At 35.0% G+C, this 27615-nt stretch overlaps 2 protein-coding genes across 10 annotated transcripts in view; both read left to right on the forward strand.

The window, feature by feature from the left end:
* The first annotated feature begins 894 nt into the window (after window positions 1-894).
* On the forward strand, window positions 895-9945 carry LOC124181391 (cyclin-dependent kinase 8). 8 transcript variants are annotated; one of them, XM_046567924.1, is made up of 13 exons: window positions 896-1111; window positions 1381-1483; window positions 3306-3416; window positions 4054-4194; window positions 4326-4515; window positions 4598-4712; window positions 4955-5053; window positions 5233-5305; window positions 5523-5620; window positions 5717-5822; window positions 7709-7754; window positions 7877-7956; window positions 8024-8713. In XM_046567924.1, exons 1-13 carry the CDS (start codon window positions 969-971, stop codon window positions 8228-8230), a joined length of 1512 nt encoding a protein of 503 aa, XP_046423880.1. In that variant the 5' UTR covers window positions 896-968; the 3' UTR covers window positions 8231-8713. The 8 variants fall into 8 exon arrangements, 5 of the variants coding, with proteins under 5 accessions (XP_046423882.1, XP_046423880.1, XP_046423883.1 ...); XR_006870447.1 differs by having other exon boundaries at window positions 897-1111; window positions 7709-7775; window positions 8040-8101; XR_006870448.1 differs by lacking the exon at window positions 8024-8713 and adding an exon at window positions 7005-7080 and having other exon boundaries at window positions 897-1111; window positions 7709-7775; window positions 7877-7941.
* Window positions 9946-13840: 3895 nt separating this feature from the next.
* The window catches only part of LOC124181389, a 32911-nt gene continuing 19136 nt past the window's right edge, over window positions 13841-27615 (forward strand). For both annotated transcript variants that reach the window (XM_046567918.1, XM_046567920.1), the window contains exon 1: window positions 13841-14289. The gene's annotated coding sequence lies outside the window, so the exon portion shown is untranslated. The remainder of the gene's footprint in view (window positions 14290-27615) is intronic.

Consider the following 27615-nt stretch of genomic DNA (forward strand, 5'->3'; position numbering starts at 1 on the left):
TTTACCGAGTTTTCAACTGAGTTTTCAAGTTTAATTGACCGCGCCTTTTGCGCGTTGACTTGATACCTTTTGATTCTGAGAGAAAGCGTGGCATTTGCAAGCCGACGGTCAATTCACGGGGATAAAAATTGCGGAGTGTACAGTGATAGTAGAGAATCTTATCATGAGTATTTATAAAACATACCTAAAGTGTACAAAAGTATTTTTTTGGTGATTTTATTTTCTTTTTTTTTTCAAGGTAATGAACTAATTTTTTTTACAAGCATACCGTTTTTTTACAAGTCCTTACTCGAACAAAATATTTACGTTAATAATTCCAGATTTTTATTAAAAAAATGTAAACTTTTTCTTCAATCATAGAAATGCTAGAGTAGAAGACTGTTTTCACAAATGTTGATATTGGGCTCGACATAGTTTTTGTCGATGCATGCACTTTTGTCATTGTGCTAATCTTGTGTAACTTCGTCTGTTTCAGCTAATAAAACCATTTGTCTATTTCAGCTAATCAAATCTTTTGTATTCCCGATGAAACTTTTTTCACCAACATCTGAAGCGATTTCTGCTGATTTCCGAAATCGTCAATAAAGCTTTGGTAAATCCTGTTAAAATCGAATTGAAATGTGTAAAACGTCTGATTGGAGAAATATCTCACCCCAGGTGACATGGTAATGCCATTACGATATGTTCGCACCTACCGTAGAAGAAGACCTCATGTATTATTACGACGTTCCTCTCTCTTATTGGCTCGGGGGCACTTTTTCAACGTAGAGTTTTTAATTCTTACGATAAAAACGTTTATGAGGACCGCTAACTCAACGCTGTAGTTTTGAGTTTTTGGCGCGCGGCAATCCACGAGCGTTTCCTTTGCCGTCGACGGCGTAGCGCTGCAGCATCAATTTGACGCCCGTGAAAATTCAGCCTCAGCCTGCAACTTGGATTGAAAGATGTCATAATTTAGTTTGTATGTAATGACATCAAATATGATGGATTATGAATTTAAAGTAAAAACCCAGAAAGATCGTACGAAAGTTGAAGATTTGTTCGAATTTGAAGGCTGCAAGGTTGGAAGGGGAACGTACGGTCATGTATATAAGGCGAGGAGAAAAGAAGGGTTAGTTTATTGTAACTTATCTAACCTTCAATACTCAAGTGATACGTTCCACGATCGAATGTTTACAATACAAGTTGTATGAACCGTTGAGCAATATAAATAGACAAAGTCCGAATAGTCAAAATTAAGTTTTGTATAGTTTTTACGTTTTCTGTTACTTCATACGTCTTTAATTTTGACCAATATTATAGTATTTCTGGTTGCCAATTCAACATTCTTGTATCATTCCACATTTAAAATCTTATTAAACACAGATTTTTTTACTTCAGAGTTCCTGACAGCGAGTTAAAATCACGTCCTGATACTAAAGATTTTGGTCTCAAACAAATCGAAGGGACTGGGCTTTCTATGTCAGCATGTCGTGAGATAGCAGTGAGTAGAGCAACTGTACATAATGACATTTTGATTTAAACGTTTCTAACTTTTGCATAACACTTGAGAAATGACTGGCGATTTTAAGCTATCGACAAATTGTCATGAGCTATAAGCAAGGAAATACAGAAATAGGTCCTTCGCTGATTGATGTTGAGATCTGTCGCTAAAGAGACCAAGTGGCGTCTCTTTCACTGCAGTTGCTAAAAGTGACTTGGGTCACATGTTTTTTCTTTGTGAAATGTCACTGAAAGTTGTTTCTGATACAATACACGGTGGTATCAGTTTTCAATGGTTCCAAACTCTTCAAAAGTTAAAGAGTATTGAAAAACCTCAAACTTGCTGGATTGCAAAAGTTAGACAATTGTCGGAATGTATTGTGGAATATACATCAAAACTCTGTAATGATCCAGTCACTCATAACACTTGGTCTTCACTAAAGTCAGCCTTTCACTGAGGGTGAAGTTTCCTTTAATTTCTCCAAGAGGCTAGGCAGTATCAGTAACCAATAATATTTGATGAAAACTAATCCCTAAAACTTGATGAAAAACTTGGTGAATAAGTTTTTTTTAGTTTTTTTTGCTATAATTTCCACAGAGATGATAGATTCAGTGAATTGAGACATTTCAAAGTTGGGTATTTAAAATTAATTACAGGATCCTAAGATGCGGAAATAAAATGTCAATAGAAACTATAATATAAATTTTTTTTCTCCATCTCGATATTCCTAATGGTAACTAAAAAATCCTAAAGTGACCAGAGAAAGTATTATTGCTTTAGAAAAAATTGATTTTTTTTTTTTGGAAATATCTGAAATCTATATTGTCCTACATTTCTTCAAAATACACATATCAGCTTTGAACCCACTGAAGTCCGCTTGGGCCTTTTTAGGGGAAGTCAGAAAATTTCCAAAAATTTAGTCCAATGTACTTTATTTCCAAGCCTGTGCAAAAATTTTTGGTGAAAGATTTTCACTTGAGATTTTAAAGCATTTAGTAAATGTAAATATTGAAATTTTTCAAATCGTGGATATTCTTCATGTAGAGTGCTGAAAATTAGATCCCATTATTGTGTAAACAAAGTGGTGCTGTTACCATTGATTAACCATTAACTTCCCTTAGAAGAAATGGTGGAATTTAGCAAATTTCCCATGAAGTATTTATCTGCACCAGATTCCTGAATTAAGTACATGTACTCATCTATGCCAATGCCATATGTATAAGTAATTACATATATATCACCATTACACATTATCTGCCTCTGAAAACAGGAATCATGGATCTACGTTATAACCTGTACATTGATAGGAAGCTCTTAAAGTAAAGTAAGCGGTTTTACGCTACCGACAGCAGAACCTTTACTGTGGGCTTCATTTTTTTATGAACATGTGTCGTCTACTCCATGATTTGTCATTACAAAGAAAACTCATTGAAAATACAGAATTTTAGACCTAGAAATTTGTCAATTCTAGCGGATCTTGATTAAAATATTTGTGCGACTATGTCAGTTTCACAAATGTTTACCAAGTTTATTTGGTAACTCGTATAGTCACTATTTGAACTCAGATTAGTTTGTTTGATTGAATAGTTATTTTAAACTATAAATTAGTTGAAGGCTGGAGTTGACTCAGAAGTAGACATGATTATTACTAGAATCGTTTAATTCTGCAGAAAAAGTGAATCGTCAACGCGTCGAAAATTTTACATTTTTTGTCACTGGATACCTTGTGTAACCTATATCCAAAACACTCAGATTCAAATATAATCTGTACACAAGATTTTTGGATAATAATGACATGTTTTTTTTCCTTCAAATCTTATAGCTCCTTAGAGAATTGAAACATACAAACGTCATAACATTGATACGTGTGTTTCTATCACACAATGATCGGAAGGTTTGGCTGCTTTTTGATTTTGCAGAGCATGATCTATGGGTATGTCACTATTCAATACAGTTTTATAATCTAAAATGCATTATCAGAATATTTATATTTTACAATCATAATTTAATTTTGGGTTTTTAGCCATGAAATGAATTAAGTTTCACAAATCTTCTTTTATATTACCGTTCCTTAGTACAGTCATACTTGACATGTACTAATCTTATTCGTAATATTTTAGTATCCATTTCTGATCTGGTTCTGAATGGTCACGATAGTATCATGATCATTTTTTGTATTATTTCTGTGTTCCTTTTCCAATTTATACTTATATCACGTCATCCAATATTGTAATATAAAACCAAGGATATAGAAAGAAAATTATTACTTTATAATACTAGTGGTCTTTCCTCAGAGAATTCCATGCATTCGTATACTTTTTGGCACTGTATGCTGGGAGTAAGGTATTTACAGATTGGCCAGAAGTTTCATTTTTTAAATTTAAGCATACTTTTTTGTCTGAGACGTAACATAGAATATTAAGAAAAAGACTCCCAGTTACAGCCTCTGAAAATAGTTTGTACACTTCACAGATTTCACTTATTGTTGAACAAAGAAAAACATCATTTTGAAAAATAGTATCAGAAAAAGTTCTTCAGAAACAACCTCTAATGAATATTATTAATTTCAGCATATCATAAAATTTCATAGAGCAGCCAAAGCGAATAAAAAACCTGTTATGGTACCGAAGGGCATGGTAAAGTCGCTTTTATATCAGATATTAGATGGAATTCATTATTTACATTCAAACTGGGTTCTTCACAGAGATCTAGTAAGTTGGAATTCGAATATGTAGAACAGTGATGTATATAGAAGTTGGCTATTAAAAATCATCCTAATTATCTGCTAAAATAGCCAAGTAATTTTTCGATCGATTGTGTGTATAACTAAGTATATCTTCAGAAACCTGCCAATATACTAGTGATGGGAGAAGGTGTGGAAAGAGGGCGAGTAAAGATAGCTGACATGGGATTCGCACGTTTGTTCAATGCTCCCCTTAAACCTTTAGCAGATTTGGATCCTGTGGTCGTTACGTTTTGGTACAGAGCTCCGGAGCTGCTGCTGGGTGCAAGGCATTATACAAAAGCAATTGGTATATATCCATACTTACCTGTACAACGGTATTCACAATCTCATAAGAATTTTAATTTTATTTATTTTTTAAACATCCTTAGATATCTGGGCAATTGGATGTATATTTGCGGAATTACTGACATCAGAGCCCATATTTCACTGCAGACAAGAAGATATCAAGACAAGTAATCCATATCATCACGATCAGCTCGATAGGTAAGCTTTTGAAGTATATTGTAGAAGCTGACATTGTACTTTCGGAAACTTTAAGCCTTTCACTGTGACTAAGAAACTGCGTCATAATGTAAGTGAGTCTGTCGTGAAAGCGCATAAATATACTAGGAACATACTGTAAAATAATGGCAGATAGCAAATGAAAAGAATTCTCAAATTGATTCTATTGTCTCTACACAGTAACGGCGTTGGTTAAATTGTTAATTTTTCTGTTTATTTACCAGAATATTCAATGTAATGGGATTTCCATTGGAAAAAGATTGGGAAGATATAAAAAGAATGCCAGAGCATCCTACACTCCTCAAAGACTTTAAGCGATCAAAGTAAGCAAAGTTTCATTCACTGATATTTTTTGTCATACAATCAATTTTGTCAATCGTCTGTATTTTCTACATTTACAAGCTAGTCGTTCAAAAGTTGAATGATCTGAATTCAGTATTTTAATATCTCGCATTTATTCATTGCTATACTTAATTCATATTGACTTGATTTATCTTTACAGTTATGCCAATTGTTCCTTAACTAAATACATGGATCGCCATAAGATTAAACCGGACAGCAAGGCTTTCAATTTGGTAAAACTTTTAGCTGCTAATAATTAGTTGTACCATTAAGTCTGATTATCTTTGTGAATTTACAATCGAAATGCATACTGAGAGTATTCATTTCATCGAAGTTACATAATTCAAAGATTAGACAAACTTTGCTAGTTGCTTGTCTTGTACCTCTACATGATAACTAAGGATTTCAATAGTGGCTACGAGTTATCCGTAATTCTTTCTTTGAATTTAGCTGCAGAAACTACTGATGATGGATCCTAACAAAAGGATAACATCAGAACATTCCATGCAGGATGCCTATTTTCAGGAAGAACCTTTGCCGACGCAAGAGTAAGTCGACACCCTAAATTCTGCTGTTTGTCTTTTGAACTCGTGGTTTTTGATTCGGTATTTTCAGTAGATTCACGAACTGTCTTATATTTTCAGTATTTTTGCTGGTTGCCCCATCCCGTATCCAAAAAGAGAGTTTTTGACTGATGATGATACTGAAGAAAAAAGTGAAAACAAAGCAAGACAAAATCAGCAGCAAACAGTAAGTATACTTTTTTTAATCTTTGCAATACCATTGTTTGATTTTGATTTTGTTATGTTTAACTCTTCAATGCTGGCATCCATCCTTGTATTTTATTTTCTGTTCTCTCTGCTTTCCTTTACCTACATTCTTTTTTCTTTACTATATCCTGAGAGAATTGAATTTAACATTATATTTGTTTTCTCGTTCTGGTTGTTAAGTTAAGTTAGTTTACAATGTTAATATTTTACTTCATTTACTATTTGACATTGAGATTGGCACGTGATAAGTGCAGAGTCTGAACATCCTAGATTGAAATATATCTATGGAACTCTATAATCGGAACTACGCGTTCTGTATTACGTAGGACAAAGATAAATGCGAATAACACACAGTCTGACATTATTAGACACTTTTATTTTTACTTCTGTCGGTGTATAGACTAAAGTTCATGATATTACAAATAGTTCTTGGAGCAATAAAATCTACAAGAAAGTTGTGAAGAAGTTTTTAGAAACTTGCAAACAATGCTGTTCGAAATAAAAATCTCCGTGTGAATCGAATCATAGTTGCGGAAGTTGACCTGACAAAGGTGAACTGTGGGCTCTGTGCCTTGCAGTTGCTTTGTAAAATTACAAAGCACGTGTACACAAATTGTTCCCGTTTATCATTAGACGTTCCAATGATAAGTGTGATTAGTTCTAACAATGAATTGTGTAGCAGTGATGTGAAACAACTTCCTTGAAGTAATAAGACAATGTTATGTTGGTGTTTCACTTTCTTACATTGTTCAGACTACACATAATGGTAATTAAATAATCTTACTTAGAAGATTTTTTTGCTATGGAATATTGACGCTGCTATTATGGTCTCAAAGTTTAGTACAAAAATTTGTTCACGCAATGGCTGAGAAAATAAACGATAGACAAATACTTATAACGTAATTAAATTTTATAAGGTGTTCCTCGGATTTTTAGTGGTAAGGCTAGCTGTAACAAATAATGCAGGTAAATACAAACTCCTATAACCAGCCATAACATGTCTGGATAAGTTACTCAATCGTTTTTTTTTTTTTTTGGTTCAACTGTCGATGAGATAGTATGATAATTGTGTGTAAGTTTGAGAAGGGAAGTAAATTTCTAGAGCAATCGACAAAATTCCCTCAGATTGCTGTTTAATTATATTATATTTCGTTCTTCGTAGGTGTCAGCTAAATGTTAAAAATGTGGGCAACTGTTTACTGCGAACATCATGAGATTACATTGACTGTATGTACAAGGTTAGCCTGGTTGTCTCAATATTTTTGTAGGCGTACTAACATATCAACCTTGCTTGTGCATGCACAGAATCCCTGGTTAAGTGGTGTAGTAAAACAATAAACGAAACAAAAACACGACTAAAACAAAGAACAAAAGAAAAACACGACCACTCATGCACATAATTCATTTTCGTGCAAGCGATAGTCTAATTTTTGCATTAAACAAAAAAAAAACAATATATTCTGCAACATTTTCAGCAGGTATGTATCACTACAGACTCCAAATAACAAAATTCTTATTTTCGCATCTCAATTGCCTGAATATGTCCAAGCGCTATTTGTGGCGTTAATCGGGTTTTCAAAATTTTGATCCACATCAGAAATATAACAATATTTCCCAATTTTTTTAAACGCGAAATTGAAATATGTACAGATTTTTTATCCACTGCTTATAAGAATTGCATGAAGATAAGAATAAAGTTTGCGATTGAAATAATTATACAGTCTATTGAGACGACACAAATTTTGTATCATTGTTTAAAATAACGAATTTGCCATTGATTTTTAATGTCGAATTCCATCTCGGAATATAACTAAGAATAGTTCCGTGTTACCTTATTCATGTACACGTAACTATTCTATGTTGCAGAATCAGTGTGTCAACGCAACACAGGGAGGTACGTGCCAAGTTTATGGTGAGGCTCCAAAACCGTAGGGTAAGATTGTCCATAAAAATATAAACAGAGTACTTCCAGTGTTTTAATAATTCGTAGTGTAATGAAAACAATTACTAATTTTTTATTAATTATGCTTCTAGGAAATTCCGCGTGCAGTGTAAAGAAGCAATCAAACTCATTGAGTCAAGGACTTGTTAAGACTGAAAAATTATCATACAAGGTGAAAATCATTCGTAATTATAGAGAAACGTATGTACTGACAACGTTTGTTTATGTATATTGATCAGTTGTACAAAATTTCAGATTCTGGAGAATCTAAATGGAATGTGAAAGGCAATCTATGGTTTATCACCATGTTTGGGCCAAGCTCTTATTTACAAGAAAATGAGCTACACGGGATTATCAATTTCAGTAGCGACTGCAGTTCACTTGTGTTAACTGCAACAAATTCGATTATGCGTACACTGGATATATCTGAATCAAATGATACGTAACGCCGAATTTTTATGAAAGATTTGTATCCATGAAAATATTTCATTTTTACAAATCATAGTCAATATTTGAAGCACCACCGACAATATAAGTAAAAGAAAAAATTCTAAAAATTCAAACGTATATACTATCGATTTGGATGACTGAGATTTTGTTTTTCTTTTTTCTTTCCTATTTATATTAGTAATATTATTTCCACTTGACCTAAATCGATAATTTTTGCCAAATCTTGGATGTACCTGCAAAGGTTCATTGGGAAATTACGATAAAAGCACTCTCTACGCTCTTAGTTTTAGAATTAACCTCTACAAGTGTACAATACTTTCATTGCTCGGACAGAATACTATTTCCGCTATAATATTATACCATATAATACTATACGCGTTGCAAATTGGAAACGAGTTTTCTTATGAACAACGTCATCAAGTTGTTTTCAATAGGCTATATGGAAAATGATTGTTTCAGATATAAATATATGTAAATAAATAGTAATAGTAATAATAACAACGATAATAATAATAATAATTCTGTCACGTGAATAAAATGCCCGAATATATTGATTGTTTCGGGCTTCAATTATTCTGAGACATTTTGTTGCAACTAAATCATAGGTGCTAGAATTATATTTGATTTTAAAAAAGGTGGGATATTATAATTAACATATTTTTTCAACAAGTTTATTTCAAGTATTCCTACATTTGAAATTAGATACATTGAGCATTTTATACTGTTATACGTTAAGTACTATTGTTAATAAATCAATTTCAATTGAACAAAATGTAGTAATGAATTAGTTTTAACACCCTTCTCTTTAAAAATGAAATATTATTTATTGTTTATGATCAATCGGAAACATTTCCACCTGGTCTTTTTTTAATACTTTGACAGTAATATGCGTAAGAGTGAAGCATGTGATAAAATAAAACCAAACTTTTATTGTTGGTGAAAGCTTATTTTTATTGTAATTATAAGAAAAGTTTTCGGTGACTTTAGCTGATCGACGAAATCAAGTTTATCGGGATGCGAGTAACACACTTTGCCATGAAAAATTTATGACTTGGATAGTATTTTAACATAAGAAAGCCATTTTTGCAAGCAGAGTCAAAGCGCAGATTCATGCCTGTTCATAACTTCTAAAGTATAAAAAATAAATGTGCATATCTTGAATGATATTTTTCTGTTTGGTTTTTTTTTATTATTTGATACATATCTTTTGTTCCGAAGTATTGGAAAAGCAAATGATGGGTGTTAAGCTGTCGATTAAATAATTGTTATATGTTTATTTTCAGCGATAAGCGTTCGAAATTAACTGTTACAATTATTTCAGCAACAGAATCAGCAGCTACAGGGAAATAATGAACATGGCCACGCTCAAAATTCCAAACGAGTAAGACTGAATGGGCCGCATGGAGGATCAGAGTTTCATCAGCACCAGAACCACACTATGACACATCAGCAGCCGACTGGTATGGTTTATTCTACTACGCAGCCTACTCAACAATCAAACTTCCATCAACGTTTTTAGAGAATCATTGATTAAATATCATTGTCCAAATGAATTACCTATGTATTTTATTTCAATTTTAATATTACGAATCTATTTATATATATATATATAATATAGATATATATATATAATATATATATATATATATATATATATATATATATATATATATATATATTATGCTTACATATAAAGATACTTTCGAGGTAATTTGTATGTATGTGAATTGAAATTTTAAGGATCTATCTTTTCGAACAGAAATGCTACGCATCTCACTCAAACTTCAAACTTCCTCAACAGATTTAAGTTGATATCATTTTACGGAAATATGAGGCGAGTTTAACGATGTTCAATGACGTGGAAAAATAAAAATTGTTTTCTGAAAAAATTAAACTTCGACCAGATAACATGAGAAATGCTCACTACGAAAGCTATTCGAAATTGTAATCTTGAAATCTTGAACCATTAATGCTGGTGGGTTGGGTTGGAGATTGAGTGGTCTAAAATTTTAGTACCTTGACTTTTAGGAACCGTCCATGACTATTTATCAATTCTGGAGTTATGGAGTTAAAATTATTTTTTTATGGTTCAAGAAGAAACTCTTCTCAGAATTCAGTGTTTAAAACTCTAATCTCGTACCACGAGAGTTTCCTGCCTGTACATAATCACAATGAGGATTTGTAATACGAATTTCTAAAAAATTTCAATTTAGCTGTATTTTAATTTTAAACTGTTTAACTTTAAACTGTTTAATTTTAAACCTGCTGTGATTTATTCAATTGGAGCATCGCTTTAAAGGGACCAGTATACGTTAACTTTAACATTTTACGTACTTATCATGAAATCTTCTGAGAACTTTAGGTTTTTGATTAATGAAAAAGAAGTGACGTGACTGAAGGTTCAGGCTTATTGAAACACGTTTTAGTTTATTTGTTACACTAAGTTGATGATAATTAAATTCGTCAAATTGTAATTATGAGGGTCTCTGCCAAAGCAAAATGACGTTTCACGCAATATTTTCTTTCAAAAATATTTCGTTTATCTAGCAATTTGTAGTGTAAATGAAGTAATTTTTTTCGCAACATGTGTATACACACAATCCACACATTCACTTGAATGTCGTGCCCTAAATACTTATTTTTCTAGAAGGTGAAATTATAAACTTGAGCTGCAGCTGTCATTTCGTTTAGTCCGAAATAACATCTGATACCTACCAAGAGCCGAAAATCAGCGTAGAGCAGAAATAAAATTAATTAAAATTAGTTGGTTAGTCTATCTATTAGCAGCCATGTTGATTTTGCTCTAAGGTTTGAAACCGCCCGACAAATATGGTAAAAAATAATATTTTCCCCGAAATCGCAAGTCTAAAATTGTCAGTCGTTATTTCATAGTAAGTTGAGTATTTTAATCTAATTTTCATACTAATCATAATCAAATATTTGACAAATACTTTTTTATTTCCGAGGATTTAATTTGCGAAAATTACTTGTATGCACGTGTGTACATGCATTGCAGAAATTCCTATAATCAGTCAAGCGAGCATTAATTACTCATAATTTACGAAGGATAAATCGTAAACGGGTGATTTGGGTGAACTTTTTGCTACGGTCAGATAGCTGACTACTTTTTGTATATACCTTTCACTGCACCTTTCACACCCATCTTCACATTCATATTATCCTCTAAACTGTAGTTGGCCCGACATCCGACCAGACAAAATCACGCAATCGCATTACATTTCATGGTGGAAATGGTGAAAAAAACGCGAACCATTATTTGTTTTAGTATAAATTTTTTCTTCCTTATTCATTCGCCATTAACTGTCTTAAAAGTTATCTAATTTCATGCTATGGAGAACGACCATGTCTTCTAGTATATAATAGTTTCTCAATATAAAACAATTGACGATCTACCGGACTCGTTGCAATAACTTAAATTGATATTGCAAAGTGTTAGTATCGATTTTTGACCACTATCGTGAAATAGGAGTTTGGAATGACGCCGTTATCTTTAATAAAGAAGTCACGAACTAGAAGGACATCCGGTAATGTATGTCCAACATTTCGATCAATGAAAAATCGTATTTACGCCATTATTTTCAAAGTGATCCCACAATGGTAAGGAAATTTTCAGATTGGACTCAAATTTAGTCGACTGGACTATACCCATTGGGATCGAAGCTTGCCGTAAATTTTTTTACACTAGCACACATGTTTGTCAAAATCTTAGGGCGAAAAATTTCGACTATGGCCTGCGCATGGTTGGCTTTAGATATCTCTATTTTCTAGTTAATGTTATAGCCAACGAACCTGATTAGGGGTGTCTTGAACTCGTTATTTCCCACACTTTACGCGAGTGCTAATCATTTTACTATGAATCTAATACTCGGCTCTGAGATTTCAATATAAATAAATAATAAAAATCCAGTTTTCTTGAATTTATATTAAAAAAAAAAATAATTTCGCTTAAAATAAAGTTTGCCTTATTTAAATGGCACATGTTTCCATTGGCTAGGCGGCTGTGCAACGTGCCGCTCGGTAATGCCACCTCTGCTCACTTTGGGATCTTTTTTTAGAAAACTACAAGTCGGCCCTAATTTTCTATGGAATAGATACTCACCGCAAAAAAATTCAGGCTTTCACTTAATCGCAATAAAAAAAAAAAAAAAAAAAACGGTGAAATATGAGAAAATTGGAATTTTATTGATTATATTGAAAAATCATATTAAAATTTTAAATTTAATGTGAAACACTTATCAATAACGGAAAGTACGGGGAAAACGAGTAGAAGCCACGCTTATGAATGAAGGTGATCAGACACAGCAGGATAGGAGTTGAAGACATCCGCACACAACAATGCGCGGGCAAAAGTCGAAAATTTTACTCGTGAGACTTTGATGAACATTTGTCTTAGAGCAGAACAAAAATTGACCACAAACTTCGACCCAACTAAGTTATAGATTGACCAAAAATCCGATCCCAAAGGATTAAGGAATATTATACCATTCTAAAAAATTAACGCCAGTCGAAGCAGAAAAACGATTCCAGTCAATCGTTGCCAATATTGAGTCAAATGTATTCATGGTACCGGTATATATAAAAACATCTGCGGTTAATTTTAAATTTCATTGTTCGTGCCTATTCCGAAACGGTAGCTCAAAAATCCATAGCGGTATTGAATCAAGATGGAGAAAAACCCCATGAATCAAAGTTCAAAGTTGACAAGGAATTTTCACAAACTCCTGCATGTTCAGGAGTTTAATTGCAGTTAATGTTAAAGTGCAAAGTTAGACAGCAAGTTAAAACTGTGAAAGAACACAAAGGCACATAATTACTTCCTTTATTACGCACGACAAACAGTCTATTACAAAAGTCTATAAAAATCTATTGTCTGCACAATAAACGCTAGTCTACATAGTAAAATCCATGTGGCTAAATATGCCTACAAAGCATGTGACGCAACTGTCACAAAACATACGTACATTATTTTATATTTTTATATACAATCCGGCAATATGTTCTCCTCTCTTTTCACGACGTGATCTTCAAAAATGACTAACGGCCGTGTCGTAAAATTAGACCAATTTTCGAAAACCATAACAACAAGTCGAAGCTAAGAAGAAACGAATCAACCGTATGTCGTAGATACATACAATTTCCTAATCTCTTTGTCAGCAGGCCCCAATATGCATAACGGACATGTGAGAGTAAATGCGCGAGGTCGTAAACAGCTTTGGCGTTGCATGCTGTACATACATACGTACGTTATACATTCAATACCGATTCGAAAATTGTTATTATTGTTGGTGTTGTTGTTATTATTATTACTATTGTAAACGCAATTGGCAGAGGCGCGCCGTGCAGGTGGAACAAGCGGTGATCCAGAAAATCCCATGAGATATCGCGAGGCTCATTGTCTGCCGGGCTAAGCGGCTCGATGACTAGATAACAATAATATTATCGCAGCCCTGCGAGCACACCGTAAGTCCAGACACTCCAGCATCAGCATCAGCATCAGCATCAGCATCAGCATCAGCATCGGCCATCCGGCCAACCTGCGTCTCCGGCTCCTCGGCTTGCCGTTGCTGCTCGGTAGGGTCTCAGATCTGCCTGCAAGTCGGATCGCATCGTTTGAACGATCAGTACGCAGGCGCGGCATTCACGCGCGTGTTGCTTGCTCTCCGAAGGCAAAGCCTCCTGCACAGGTTTGCGTTTTGACGCCGGAGCGGTGCTTCAAATGTCGTGAAAGAGGCGGAAAGAAAGATCGATAATTAATTTGACAAAAAAATAAAATAAAAAAATAAATAAACTTGGATATATTGTGGTAACGATAACAACAGAGAATTAGAAAGAAAAAAGAAAAACGCGTAAAGAAAAAGAAATTCGTACAATCGTTGGGATACAATAAAACCGGGAGCGGATATCGACAGTGTTGTTGTTACGTGAATGTAATATCGAGTGTTTAGTGCAGCGCACATGATTCTTAATGTGGGATTATTAGGTATTTAAAATACTTGCGAAGGTGATCGACGCACCCGTAACTCCGACAACTATGGTAAGAAAATTAACTACCTGTACTTATTACTCGTTTCGCAACGTCTTTGGAATACATTTGCAAAGGTACATACATACACCACCTGCCTTCTCCATGCTGCAGGCTGTCTGCTGCTGCTGCTTTGTACAAACAATCTATTGCCTATGCCCAGGTTCTAACATTTAATTACGCAAAACGTTTTATGTACACAGTTATAGCTGCAGTCGTTTATATAATAATCATCATCATCATCATAATTTTTTTTTTCTGTCTTTCTCTCTCTCCCGAGTGGGATCACCGTTTGAACTGTTATACGTATACCCCGTACAACTAGATTCTCTCAACCAATTTTTATACTTAACACCGTTGTTACACCGCAGCGCGAAACCAGCTGCCCGAGATGCTGTAATTTCAAATCGTTTGATTTTTTGCTGCTTTTGCCGCGTGCACGGCGAATGAGGCAAACCGCTTAAAAGCTTAGTTGTGTTCTTAAACAGCCGCAAATTCTTCCCTGCACTAATGACGATATCTCACGCGTGTGTTACTTGAATTTTTAATACCCGTGAATGTCGGCAACGTTTCACCGCGCACAATAACGTATTTTACACTCATATACGAATCGTGTAAGATAGTTGAGCTTTGTGACGTTGTCTTCCGCGCACGTGCACGCACATGCGCTACTATATAAGGGAATTGAAACGAAACGCTCCGGCATAGATATACGACACAATGAAAGTTCAGTAACAAGGAAAGGTGAGGAATATTGAATTCATTCAAATAGCATCGATCTTCGCGCGTTACGGAGTGCCTATCGCGTGAACTATGCTTGACTTAAATCGACCGTTAAACTTCGTTCGATTTTCAATTCGAGTTCGAACAACGACCATCGCGAATACAGTATAGAGGTGAGGAAATGTTAATGAATTTCTATTAATTCATGTGGAAGCGAATATTGAATTTCTTAATTACGGAATTCATTTTTTTTCCCTTCAAACTTATGATACGTTTAATTGCAAAACTGTGACTTGATCGATGTACGATTTGAAAAACCGGTTATAAATGCTAATTCAACGGTTCCTGATTCAGCTTTAAGTAGACTTTGGTTTAAAAAAAAAACGTGGATGAGATGCTTTAAAAAACGAAAACTTCAAGCCTAAATATATTACATTATGTACGATTATGGTATAACGGCTAAACAAGTTTTGTATGATGATGACCAACGTGAAACTGCAAAAGCAAAGATAAGGATGAACTACATGCATATTGGAATAAAAGTGAATGGGATACGTTGGCACTTGAGATGAGATTCAACGTCTGTATACTAAAGTTTTTGGTTTTTATTGTATCGCATTTTCTTTGCCTGCTGCAGCGGCTTGTCGAATATACATATACGAAAAGAAAATTCGTCTTCAAAGGAAAGCATTGATAAAGATTATTACGAAGCTACTGTATTTGCGACGTGATCTTGTAGGTATCGCGTTTCATTGATGAATGAAACCTTTCAAGTGCTTATTGATAACGGAATTCTTACGCTCTGCGTCGACGGAAGCCGCGAGCCGACACGAATTTAAAATGCGTTCCGGTACACGTTCGTCGAATTGCGGACTGTTTGTCAAAACAACCCGTGACGGTCATATAAATTAAGAAGTCTGAAAATTACTGACGAACATTTTCACGCTGATCTTAAACACCGGCTAAAGGAGGAAAATATGCGAAACCGTAAATCACAGTTCGAATCACAGGTTGGAAAAGGAAAAAAAAGAACCGTTGAAAACATCTTCAGCAACGTTATTCCAGCTAATGAAAGTGAACGCGAATGAAACAACATTCTTATTATATGACAGCAATGAATCTTAGCAAATTCGAATAACACGAGCTAAAGCATCAATAATTTGAAAAAAACACTTTGCAACTAGAATGATCAAAGTGATTAAATGCTGGTGTTTCTTATACGATTATAATGTTTTGGGCTCATTTTATTCGCTGTCCTGATCCCCGCAAATTGTTTGAAGAATATTCAAGAAATTTTATATGACGTTACAGTTATAACACGGAAATGTAATTTTTCCCGAATATAACTAGTACCGTAATTACAAAAATCTATTTTTATCCACTCGGAAGATAACTATTGACAAATTAAAAATTAATAAAACATGCTGTCGGGCAATCTTTGAAGGTCTCTATGTCGAGGAGAATAAGTTCAAGAACATTAGAATCGTATGAAAAATACCAGAGTTTAGTCATTATGAGGGGTCCAATTGCAAAACCTTATTTGAAATTGTTGATATCTTCTGAGTTTGTTCTACTCAAATTTGCTCAGAATCATTTCTGTCACATAGTAGGAACCCCGTTCCAATCGTATTTACTATCATTTGCGCAAATAACATTGCTATATATTTTTCAAGCGGTTATTTCTCTTTTGAGAACTTTTCATTCAGACGGAGGGTTCTATTCATCCTCATTGAATTCTCAAGCTACTCCAGTCACACTGGACCACATACCACGTTATGCAGTCATTCGTATATGTATAGCGGACGACTTTTCCCCATAGATAATGAAATAAATGAGTTTAAAAAAAACAAAAAAACAAATCCACGATTGTATGTATTTACTTGATAGTAGCCATAATTAAAAAGTTGATATCCGAGACAAAGTTAAGCGTAGAAAATTGATTGAATCAATTGGTGTTAATACTTTACTGCAATTTGACTGAATTATATTTTTTCGCCAGACCGATTCTGTCATTACGTAATACGAATCTATTGCAAATCGTTTCACAGAACACTATACAACTCGAGGTTGTTGTGTTCGCGGCTGCCGATCGCTTATAAAACATGTGAGGAGAACCAGACTCCTTGTGAAATTTTTTTCTCCTCATCCCCATTACAGATTTTTTTTTATAGGACTCTATGTAAAATTTGTCTGATTTATTTCAATGATTTTTCTCCAGTAGTGACTATCTCCGTACCTTTCTTGCCAACCATTTCCTCGAAAATGTGTTGAGTTTTCGGTAAAATCTTCTTGAGATGTCTCACTACGATGTGCGTAAATTTGTCTACTTTTCTGTAATTAGAATTTTCCGTATTACTTCGAAGAATTTCTACCATTAATTTTCCGTCGAAACGTTGAACTTATTTTTTGAACCTTTATTTTGTTCGATTCTGCAAAATTCTTATTCCCGATCATAACCAGTGAGTATTTTCAAATTGAATTGAAATTCAAACGAAGAGAAATAAGATTTTCCTTAGGTAAGATGTTGCACGGAAATATTTGAAAGGAGAACCCGAATAATAATCCCGAGAAACCGAAAAGTTTGAGTTCGTTTCCGATGGATGAAAATCTGTAAATACTCAGATTATAGTTATATACAAATGTGCCTGAAATTTTTCTACAAAAGCGATCAGGATTATCGGGCTTCTTCGGGAAAGCATGTCTCGCGGCAAAAAATATGAGAGAAATAAAACTCCGCTGCATTTCAGAGATGCGAATAAACTACAGAGAAGCTGCCGCCGCGACGCGCCGCGGTTTCGTGATTGCTGTGGTTCGTGGTTTGCTGGCTTATACGTATTCCCTCGAAACATGTATTATAATGCAATGCATAGAAATGGAAAGAGAGAAAGAAGCAGCAGCCTTACAGCTCTGCGAGTGTGGCACAGGTATACGTATAACATACGTAACGACGGAATTATAAACTCGAATCGCGTAGGCGGTTCTGCAGCAGCATCGAGACTCGAGTCTGTGTCACGCATTGGCGCAAAGGCACATTATAAGACCGGATCAGTGGGTTGATCGCAAATGTGGGTGTATTTCTTTCGTTCCCTCTCAACGATTCGAGTTTTATCACATAAACTCGCGCGGCGTTGCGAAGCGAGCCGAACTCCATGTTGGAGAAGAAAAAGAAGCGGAACATTACCCCGAAAAGTAATTAAAAATCACCGTCATCCGGATCGATTCGTTTCTCGATCGCTAATTAAAGAACACGATTGAAAAGGATTTTTCTTTTTAACTTTTAAACATTAATGGAATGAGGGAAAAGATCACGGACAGAGTGAAACCACACAACTATTACATACATTTTCAGCGAAGTATCGTTTACTTCATTTATTTACCTCGGTTTCCCTCGACGCATGACGTGCAGTAAATCTCGGACGATATTCATAATCACTGATCAAAAATAGACATGTCGTTCTTTGATTCGATGAAATGATTTATTTTTATTAGCCTTTAAGAGACTTTAGCCTGACGCATAGAGAAATTCCTCGTTACTTCTGTTGTGCGTAAACTTGGAACAGTTTGAATCATCTTATGCAATATAGTTTCAATCAGTGGTGCAAAGAATTTCAGGATTCATAGAAACACCGCTGGATGATGATACGGTATTATAAAATTCATCAGTATTTTCTCGATCTAGAGAAAATATTCGCTACTCGAAACGAATGATGACAAATTTATTTACGTAAATTAAAACTGTACAGTTTCATTGAATCAGATATTCGCGGTCTATAAAAAATAAAAATTATTGTTCACACTTTATGTTACAACCGATATAATTTAAAATTTTTAACAACGTGGCGATTTCATCGCTACAATTGTACATAAAACTGGACTCACTTTCGTTGGATTGTTCAGCAAGGTAGAAAATTTCGACTAATCTCCTAACAGCCGCAGAGCTTGGTGATAATATTTCAACACCTACGTGTTTACAATTTCCTGCAGGCGCGTCAAAATATGAACCAAAATGAATTGTATTTCAAAGTGGGCCGTACTTTCTTATACGGGGTGAAATAAATGTAAGTAAAATAATTTCTTTTCTCGGTGATCTACTTATACGCAGGAACGTAGGTCGATAATTTGCGGCACCGCGTGATATTTGCGCACGCCGCGAATTTCATTGCCGCATTTCTTAACGTCGCCAGACATCTCTTTCCGCGGCTCGTTTTTGCTCTCCGCACTGAATCGGAATCTTTATATTATACCCGCGTGCTGGAGACCATGCGTCGAACGTCACGTCAAACGTCCTTAGAAGTCTCTTTCTCCGTAGGTCCAAAGCCATTTAAGTACGTAACAAATTATTACTATTGGAATAATAGCCGTATCGCAAGGATTTTTGCCGAGGCATATACACGTAAGATATGATCCTAAATGGAAATGTATATACAGAGAGGCTGTAGCCTGTAGAAGGCCGGTAATATGTCGTTTAAAAATTCGATTGCGCTGTTCTCAGATCAGCGAGAAGGATAGTACGCACGAAACTATGTTACATACGCGTCCTTGACTCTAGTCTGCATTTGTGATCCAATTTCTCCGCATCACTGTGACGCGTTGCGTTTGTAATACGTATGTAAGCGATTCGGTAATTGGGTGTAATAAAACGCTTCGAAAAAGGCTACCTTCGTTCGAGTAATATGCCGTGCGGTGTAGTGAAAGTGAATAAAAATTCCCTCGCCAATTTTTGTTACCTAACTTGAATTCTGCCTCGTACTTTCTCTGACAAATGTCGATGTCGAATTTGAGTACATCGCTTCTGCATTCCACGCTTTACACAACGCGTACTGCAATATACATTAATAAATATATAGGTACGTACATATAATTCATTGGCCCAGTTTGTATCGGCATTTTATCATCACGTTTTAAGTGAAATCAGAACGCCGTTACAAACTTGAATTTTTCACTTGTCGTTTCATTCTACGGATAAATTATTTGCCAGTATTTTTTTTTATCCTTTTTCTTTTCCATTCAAAGATGAACCTGATTGCGATTAGATATCGTATGTTTAGAATGCAATTTTCCCATTGCAGTTTTGTCTGCATATCTTAATTGTAGACCAAAGTATACCCCGATATTAGGCAAGTGAACGTTTTTACTAATCCATATAAAGTCTTCATCATTTTTTCAAAGTAACGAAGAGGTGCGTTTCGACAAATAAATTAACATTTTTTGGTGAAACTTTCAAGATTGTTCAAGCGTTGTCTTTTCGAGTATGTCTTCAGAACGTTCTTTCGTGAAGTTATCTACGCAACGTGTCGTAAAAAAAATTTGCCTCTTTTTACGTATTATTCAATAAAGAAAACGATAAGCAGACTGCGTCTTGTTTTAAGGACGTTCACGTGCTTATACAGTCCGTTCAAAAAATTAAAAAAATACAGAAACGTGAGAAAATCAAACCGGTAGTGAGGTTTATCAACTTAAATCCTACAAAGTTATTAGATGCACACATGTTTGAAATCGGAGCTATTTTTAAGTATCGAACGCACGCAATCTATCAAATTTTAATGAATTACTTAATTTTACCATACTCGTGCCACGTGTCGTCTTACACCGGGTTACGTATTTACCTCACTTTAAATCACCAAGCTGTGACAATTTTATAGAAACGAAATTGCACATAATTGAAAAAAAGTAAATTTCTCCAGTTAGTTTTGAATAAACAAATGAATCCGATAGTTCAAAATACTGAATACCAAGTGCAACGGAGATTTTATGCTCAAATAAGTAGATCGTGACTTTCGTAAAATGTCGATAAACCTAATTGACAACGATTACGATTTTTCAATTTTTTCACAGTGTTTTATTCGAGTCTAGAATTTTTAAGAAACGTTTTAGTTTTGTCGGACGGTTGAAATAATTATAGCTTCAGATTTAAAATCATGAAAATATGGTATTTAAAAAACAAAACAAAAAATAAAAGAAAACGGGAGTTGCGGATAGAAGGCGACAGAAAAAATGACGCGACTCGTCTCTCAGTCCGTCCCGACTTACAGAACCAAGCCAGAGATAGAGTTTCTGTGAGAGTTTTTTTTCCCTCCCGAGATAATCGTCAGTGATTCATCTACTTAAAGAAACCTCCGAGGGGCTTGCGTGCTGTGCAGCAGGCACGCAGAAAGACCATTCAAATCAAAGTCTTACAGATTATACCGCGTTCTTGAGAAGGCCTCGCGATGGCTCGATACGTGCAGTGACAAAAGAGACGCAAGGGCGAAGGGTGTGTAGATGAGTTTTTTTCCTCCCGATTAGGTATGTAAATTTTCTTCATTCATAATCGGTTACGTTTCCTTGCTGCCGATATAACGCTTAGAGAGCTTGAAAAAATCAAGGAGTCACAACGAGAAAAAAAATTGTGATTGGGTTTCTATACGGACCTAGATTATATTTATTTTAATTTTTTATTTTCTTTATTTTTTTTTTTCAAATTTCTAATACAAATGTTCGTAATTTGCTTCATATCCGTCACTTCAGGTTCAGTTATATCTGCAGGTAATACATAAGTTATGCAGATAAATGAGAACTGATAATAATTGAAAAGGAAATGTGAAAAAAAATTGCAGTAGGACGCAAGCGGTTGCGACACGGTACGTAAGACAAAACGAGGCCAAGAAACGTTTTAATTAATATTTCTATAATTTATTGCATTATTATTTTCTAGTGGGGGGATATTATTTATAAATGGTAATCGCGGTTATACCTAGCTACTTGTGTGTTTTAAAAGTATATACTCGCGCCTTGCGAGTATTTTTATTCCACGGTTATGCCGCGATACGAATTTTTTCACACGGTAAAATATAGAGAAAATATTACAACGATTAATTCGAACGGCAATCGGAATTTATTATTTGCACTGAGAAAAATGTCAGTTTTTGTTGTTACTAGAAAATTTGTAGTCAATCGCGTGTACAAATGAAATGAAAAAATGTGGTAAAATTAAGTATTGTGATTATAATAGTCAATACTGGACCTCCTGCTTGTTACTAAATTAAATCTGTTTGTTCGATTGACTTAATTTTTCAGTCAAAGAAGGCCTCTACATCGATTTATTGTCGCACCAATTATCAATTTATCGCAATATTTTCAACTGGAAAATTAATATACGTGTGACCATAATTAAAAAGAATATATCAATAAGTGCTAGATTTTTTCGATACAGCGATAAAACTAATCCTCATTTTGTACCGAGAATTATGTTTCTCGATTATGGTGAAAAATTAGCGTAGCTAAGAACCTTGCAAGCAACCGCAACTGGAAATTTCACTCTGTGCAATCATGACGTGAATAATATAACGTAGAAACAACGGGGACAACTCGGCAAAGCGATCCCTCTGGTATTTCTTTTGTTATTAGGGAACTTACGTAGGCAGTGTAAATCCTGTTAATGAAAAATTCAGGTGGGCAGAATGGGCGGTAGAAATGACTTTCTTACCTGTTGCAGTCAGTCGCCAAGTTCTTCGACTGTATTGCGTGGTCGGAGAACAGCTTCGGCATAGAAAACTTTAATTTTATTAGCCACGCAATTCCCGTTGTAATAACCATTTATTATATTAACAAATTCATAATTAGTCTGAGTTTGGTGGTCAGGGCGTCCAGCTTTCTAGCAGGAGACAAATGAAAATGGACTATAGATTATATAAGATTGAGGAGTAGAAAAAACATCGTGATTTTAGTCAAAAGATTATAAATGGATTTGTTAAACAGTTTACTGTAACTGTCATATAAATTAGCTAATTTTTTTACAACTATATAGTCGATGCATAAATATGCCATTGTGTCGTTTCATTGGTCGGAGACATCGATTTTTTTTTTTTTTTTTTCACAAAAAATAATCACAACTTGCTTGAATTTGGGAAAATATCATTAGCCAAAGTTGAGTAATTATAATACCGGTTCCCTTAAGTCGATTAATTGGAAACCTGCGATGGAATAACATGTCTACATTTGATATATGATGATATTATTTGTTCTTTAATTATATCTTTTATTTTCATGCCTGCAGGTAAAATCTTCGGATCGAGATATTTTGTTGCTTAATTGAGCCATTAGCGCGAATTTTGTATAATACAATCTTGAACTGCTCCAAGCGAAGAACAAACATCACTGATATGTTTAATTGCGAAATTATCGTCGTATTGGTATAAGAATTAAAAAAAGAGGGGAAAAAAAAGGGCATAACGATTAGAAAAAACTATAATACCGTGTAATTAATAATCGTTTTGCGTACACAGGCGCGTAGGAGTACAAAAGGCCGTAGGTTAATCCGTGTAAAGAAAGAAGTCCGTACGGCAGGCAGTGCGATGAATGATGAAAATGATATTAATTATAAAAGAGTCGGAGGTAGACTCGTGTGCTTGTGGTCAGCTAGTAAGTATTTCTTATATCTATATACGTCGTACGTTATATGCGGGCGATTGAAGCACGTGCTTAGACTATATAGTAACGGTTTTTTTTTTCACCTTTTTTTTTTTTTTTTTCTTATTATTATTTCTTTCACCAATCTCCGGTTCCAGCCGATCATTTACCTATTCTTCATTGTACATACAAATTGTTATACAGTGGGTATTGTTAACGTCAATTAAATCTTGGGAGTCTTTTGTTTGCTGTGTTATTATTAAACGTTACGTTTCATTTTCAAAGAGCGTCAGGAGGCGAAACTGCTTCGTAATTTAATTAATCAATAAAAGACAATTGACAATATATACAGGGATATGTGTGTATACATGTGTGGATTTTAATTGATTGAGAAAGAAAACAGCTGGGATAGAAGGTTCCGTTAATGTGTGCTGTATAGTTGTTCAACGAATCGTCTGAAGTACGTAATACGTAACCCGCTTATATACGTCCGTATTACCGACCGAGGAGAATTATTCAAATTTTAAATAGCCGTTGAGACAAATGACGTTTCGGTATTTTAGACGAGAACTAAACGGTCCAAATGTTCCGGTTAGCGTCTATTGCTATAACTATGTATGGACATATCTTTTTTTCTTGGTTCACAATACGTGCTGATGAACTCTTACGAATTTCCTCGCTTTAGCCAATGACTTCTGACAGCTGGTCGATAGCGTTGGCCAAGACTAAATTACCATTGACGTCACACCCAGAGGTAAGAAATTTCAAATTTCGTGTCCCCAAATCTTTTATTCGTAAATGGAGGAAGGAAAGAAAAAGGATTTCAAACATCTCGGAGTCAATTTATATAAATTTACCATGAATGGTCAAAATGTTTGAACTTTGGCGTTCTTTATACGATTCTAATGTTGTGGACTTATTTTGTTAACCATAGAGATCTCTAGATATTACCTACGAAAAAATGTTACAAACAGTTACCTCCAGAGTGTATAAAAATAGATTTGTGGAAGTAAGATTGAATAATGTCAGATGTATAGATATAGAAATCTGGTCAGTGACCAAAATAAGCCCAAAAAGATTACAATCTGATGAAAAACCCTAGAGTCTAATAATTTTGAACGTTCTGGCTATAAAACCTTTCCTCAAATTGTTAATATCTTAGTCTGAGTTATTCAAACGTGCTTAGATTCACTTCTATCGAATATTAGATACGTTGTTTAATTAATATTCACTATTATTGTTAGTCGAAGTTGCATCGTTGGAGATTTTGCAAATGATGTTTTTTTCCTTTTTTCCTTTTTTTTTTTTTTACTGTAACGTTGTATGATTCACATGCGAGAGAGTGACTCGAACGAGCGTCGAGTGTATCGTGTATGGGTATAATAAGTATAGCGCAGAATACTGCAGTAGAGAGTATCTGATAACTACGGTTACCTTAAGCCAGGTCAACGATGCCCATACATGAGCAAGTGTACCTTGAAATTCTGAAAGGTAGCGATCCAGGACGTTGAATAAAGGTGCCAAATGTGGCGTTGCGTATGAGTAACCGACTCCGCGAGGTACGGGCTTCGATACGGGGAAATGTTTTTTCAAATCCATCCCATCCCATTCTCTCATCTTATCCTCTGATTACCCCCGAGAACAGGCGTAACGAAATATGCTTATCTTGAGCTAGCGAAGGTTTTCTTTTTCTTCATCTTAGCGGTAATTCAAATTACAGATTTATCGAAGGATTCCTGCGGCTGGTGCGATTTTATCTCTATTTTATTTCGATTTCCTCTTGTGCTATTTCATATTCCGATGGTGTTCCGAGTAGGTATTCTAGGCTAAGGCTGTGAACGTTAGAAAATCTTTCTCCTGGCTAGTAACCGTGAACTAATTACGTGTCTGCTATTAAGTAATTATACTCTTCTATCGCTTACAGCAACTACAACTCATGCCAGAGAAATTTGATGGTCAAAATCTAAAGCTGTTCGATTAATTAAACCTTTCGTTTGTGATCGGTAAAATAATTAAGTGGGTAGTAAAATAATGGTCTATTAATGCCTGTATAAATATTTTATTCAAAATACCTGATTTACAATATTTCAGTGGTATGAAAGTCAAGTTTGTTGTAAATCCCCCCCTCCCGATAAATTCGTTCTTAAGAAAAAAAAAAAAAAAAAATTAGTCATCTTAGAAAGCGGTACTTTGATGATCGAAATGATGGTAAATTTTACCTTGGCAATCGAGGTTGCCGATATTTCGCAACGTAGCATAATTCTATTGTTCTGTTTGTTAAGGTCCGAATATGCTTTGAACGTTAAAGACACTAGGGGCGCGATCTGCAAATATGGACTTCGGGTGAATGACAGAGTTTAAAAAATCAATATCGTTCGTTTTTATACTTTGACACATTCAATACTCGTTGTGTCAAATTACCAATTTGAGAATTCCTGGTAAACAAATGAACTTTTGAACCCAATGGAACTGAAAATTTGCGTATAACTACTTGTGACGCTTCTAACCCGATTACGTAAACTCGTATTTTTAAGGCGCAGGTCATAATATCTACCTGTGTGTGAATCATTGTAACGTATTTTAAAAAATTTCACCTATTTCCGGTGGACGCTCAACTCGAGGGACTGCAATCAGAAGGATAATTGATTATTTATAAACTGGCCATATTTGGACGTTCTTACGATCCAACTGATTAACTTTTTTTTTTTTTTATGGTACAAGACTTTGTCTATGAGTCACCTCGCGCCAAAAACTTGAAACACAAACCCTTGAGCGCAATGCTGATATAATAATACCTAGGTTACTTTTTCTCGTTGACATTGAGCATGATTGAAAACATATGAAGCGCAATTCGTGGAGCCTTTTTTTAATTTAACAATCGTCACCAACAGACAAATTGGCAAAGCATGGGTTAATTTTCAGCCATACCGATTTCGACTTGAGTTGAAAACGAAGGAGAAAGAAACGGTTTTTTAACAGGTTTCGGTTAGACTTCAGTGGCACAAGTTTCGAGGTAAGTTCGGCAACGAACTCGGAGTGAGCCCTGGTTTCTAAATAGGCCCATGAATATTGAAGAACGGAGAAACGAATGGCGAGTCGCGAGAGAGTGAGACAGGAAAGAAGATAAGCGAGGTCGACAAGGTACCAGATATGGTTGTCTCCAACCACACTGGCGCCATATATCTACTGCCTACGATTAGCTGTTAGTCCTCCAACATCAATGACCGTTGTTTGCTATAGCGGGTTTCCTTCGAAAAAGTCCGAGGGATTATCGTATTGTAACAAAGAAGAAATGGACAAACAACGCAGGAATTCGCGAAGTTAGAAGGGATCTCGGAAGGCAAATTCGAGAAAAGACTTCTCAGAATCATTCGCATTACACAATGTTTCATAATTGTTCATTTCTTTTATGCTCGTTTTAACGTTAATATATATCTACCATATTCGTTCGTAGTAAATTTTTACTCTTTTTTATATTCTCTGATTAATTAAATAATTGCAACGTATCTTAAGTTACGAAAAGCCAAGAGAAATGTGGGTTTATGGTGCCTCAAGTTCCTACTGCGATTGTAGGTGGCGCTGATGAGCGTATAATTACAACGCACCTTACATGCTGAGGTTTCAGTTACTGGGCTTCTGTGGAAGATGAAACGGAATCGAAACTATCCTTGCCATCGTGGTATTCGTCGTGGAATAATACTGTACATGTAACAAGTGCTGAAAATGATGTCATCGCCGGAATAGAATTCCAAGCGTATCAACGACGGCCATGTTGATTTTGTGTCAACGTTTCAATTCACCTGTCGAACATTTCATAAGCTATTTTCACGGAACTACAGACAGTCTGTATTAGCCGGCCTACGCTATTTATCTCCAAGATATTTGTATAATCTAAATAATTATTCAATGGTTCACACCGATGCTTGGAATTTCTTTCATTTTTCTCCGCTGCAAGATTATTTTTGTAATGTATTACGAGCATCGGTTGAAATACACGAATATGGCTTGTCATTTTTTATTTCAAGTGTATAAGTTCAAACGGCAAGTTGTTTTGTATAAAAGTATTTCTCGTAGCGCAATTAAACTCCAAATTTGTTGTTAAATTGTAAGGTTTAAAAAAAAAAAATGTTTTTTTTTTGATATTTACACGTGTCGCAGACGCAACGCTCTGACTACCGAGAGTGTTTGCTCAGTGAAAGGTACGACCTACTCGTCAGCAAAGGCTGT

Source organism: Neodiprion fabricii, chromosome 4, assembly GCF_021155785.1.
Source record: "Neodiprion fabricii isolate iyNeoFabr1 chromosome 4, iyNeoFabr1.1, whole genome shotgun sequence".
Classification (NCBI taxonomy): domain Eukaryota; kingdom Metazoa; phylum Arthropoda; class Insecta; order Hymenoptera; family Diprionidae; genus Neodiprion; species Neodiprion fabricii.

Coding starts and splice junctions, on each gene's coding strand:
- LOC124181391 (XM_046567924.1), top strand. CDS start 969: ATGACATCAAATATGATGGATTATGAATTTAAAGTAAAAACCCAGAAA. Junction 1,112..1,380: donor AAGGCGAGGAGAAAAGAAGG/GTTAGTTTATTG, acceptor TTTTTACTTCAG/AGTTCCTGACAGCGAGTTAA. Junction 4,713..4,954: donor CATCACGATCAGCTCGATAG/GTAAGCTTTTGA, acceptor TTTATTTACCAG/AATATTCAATGTAATGGGAT.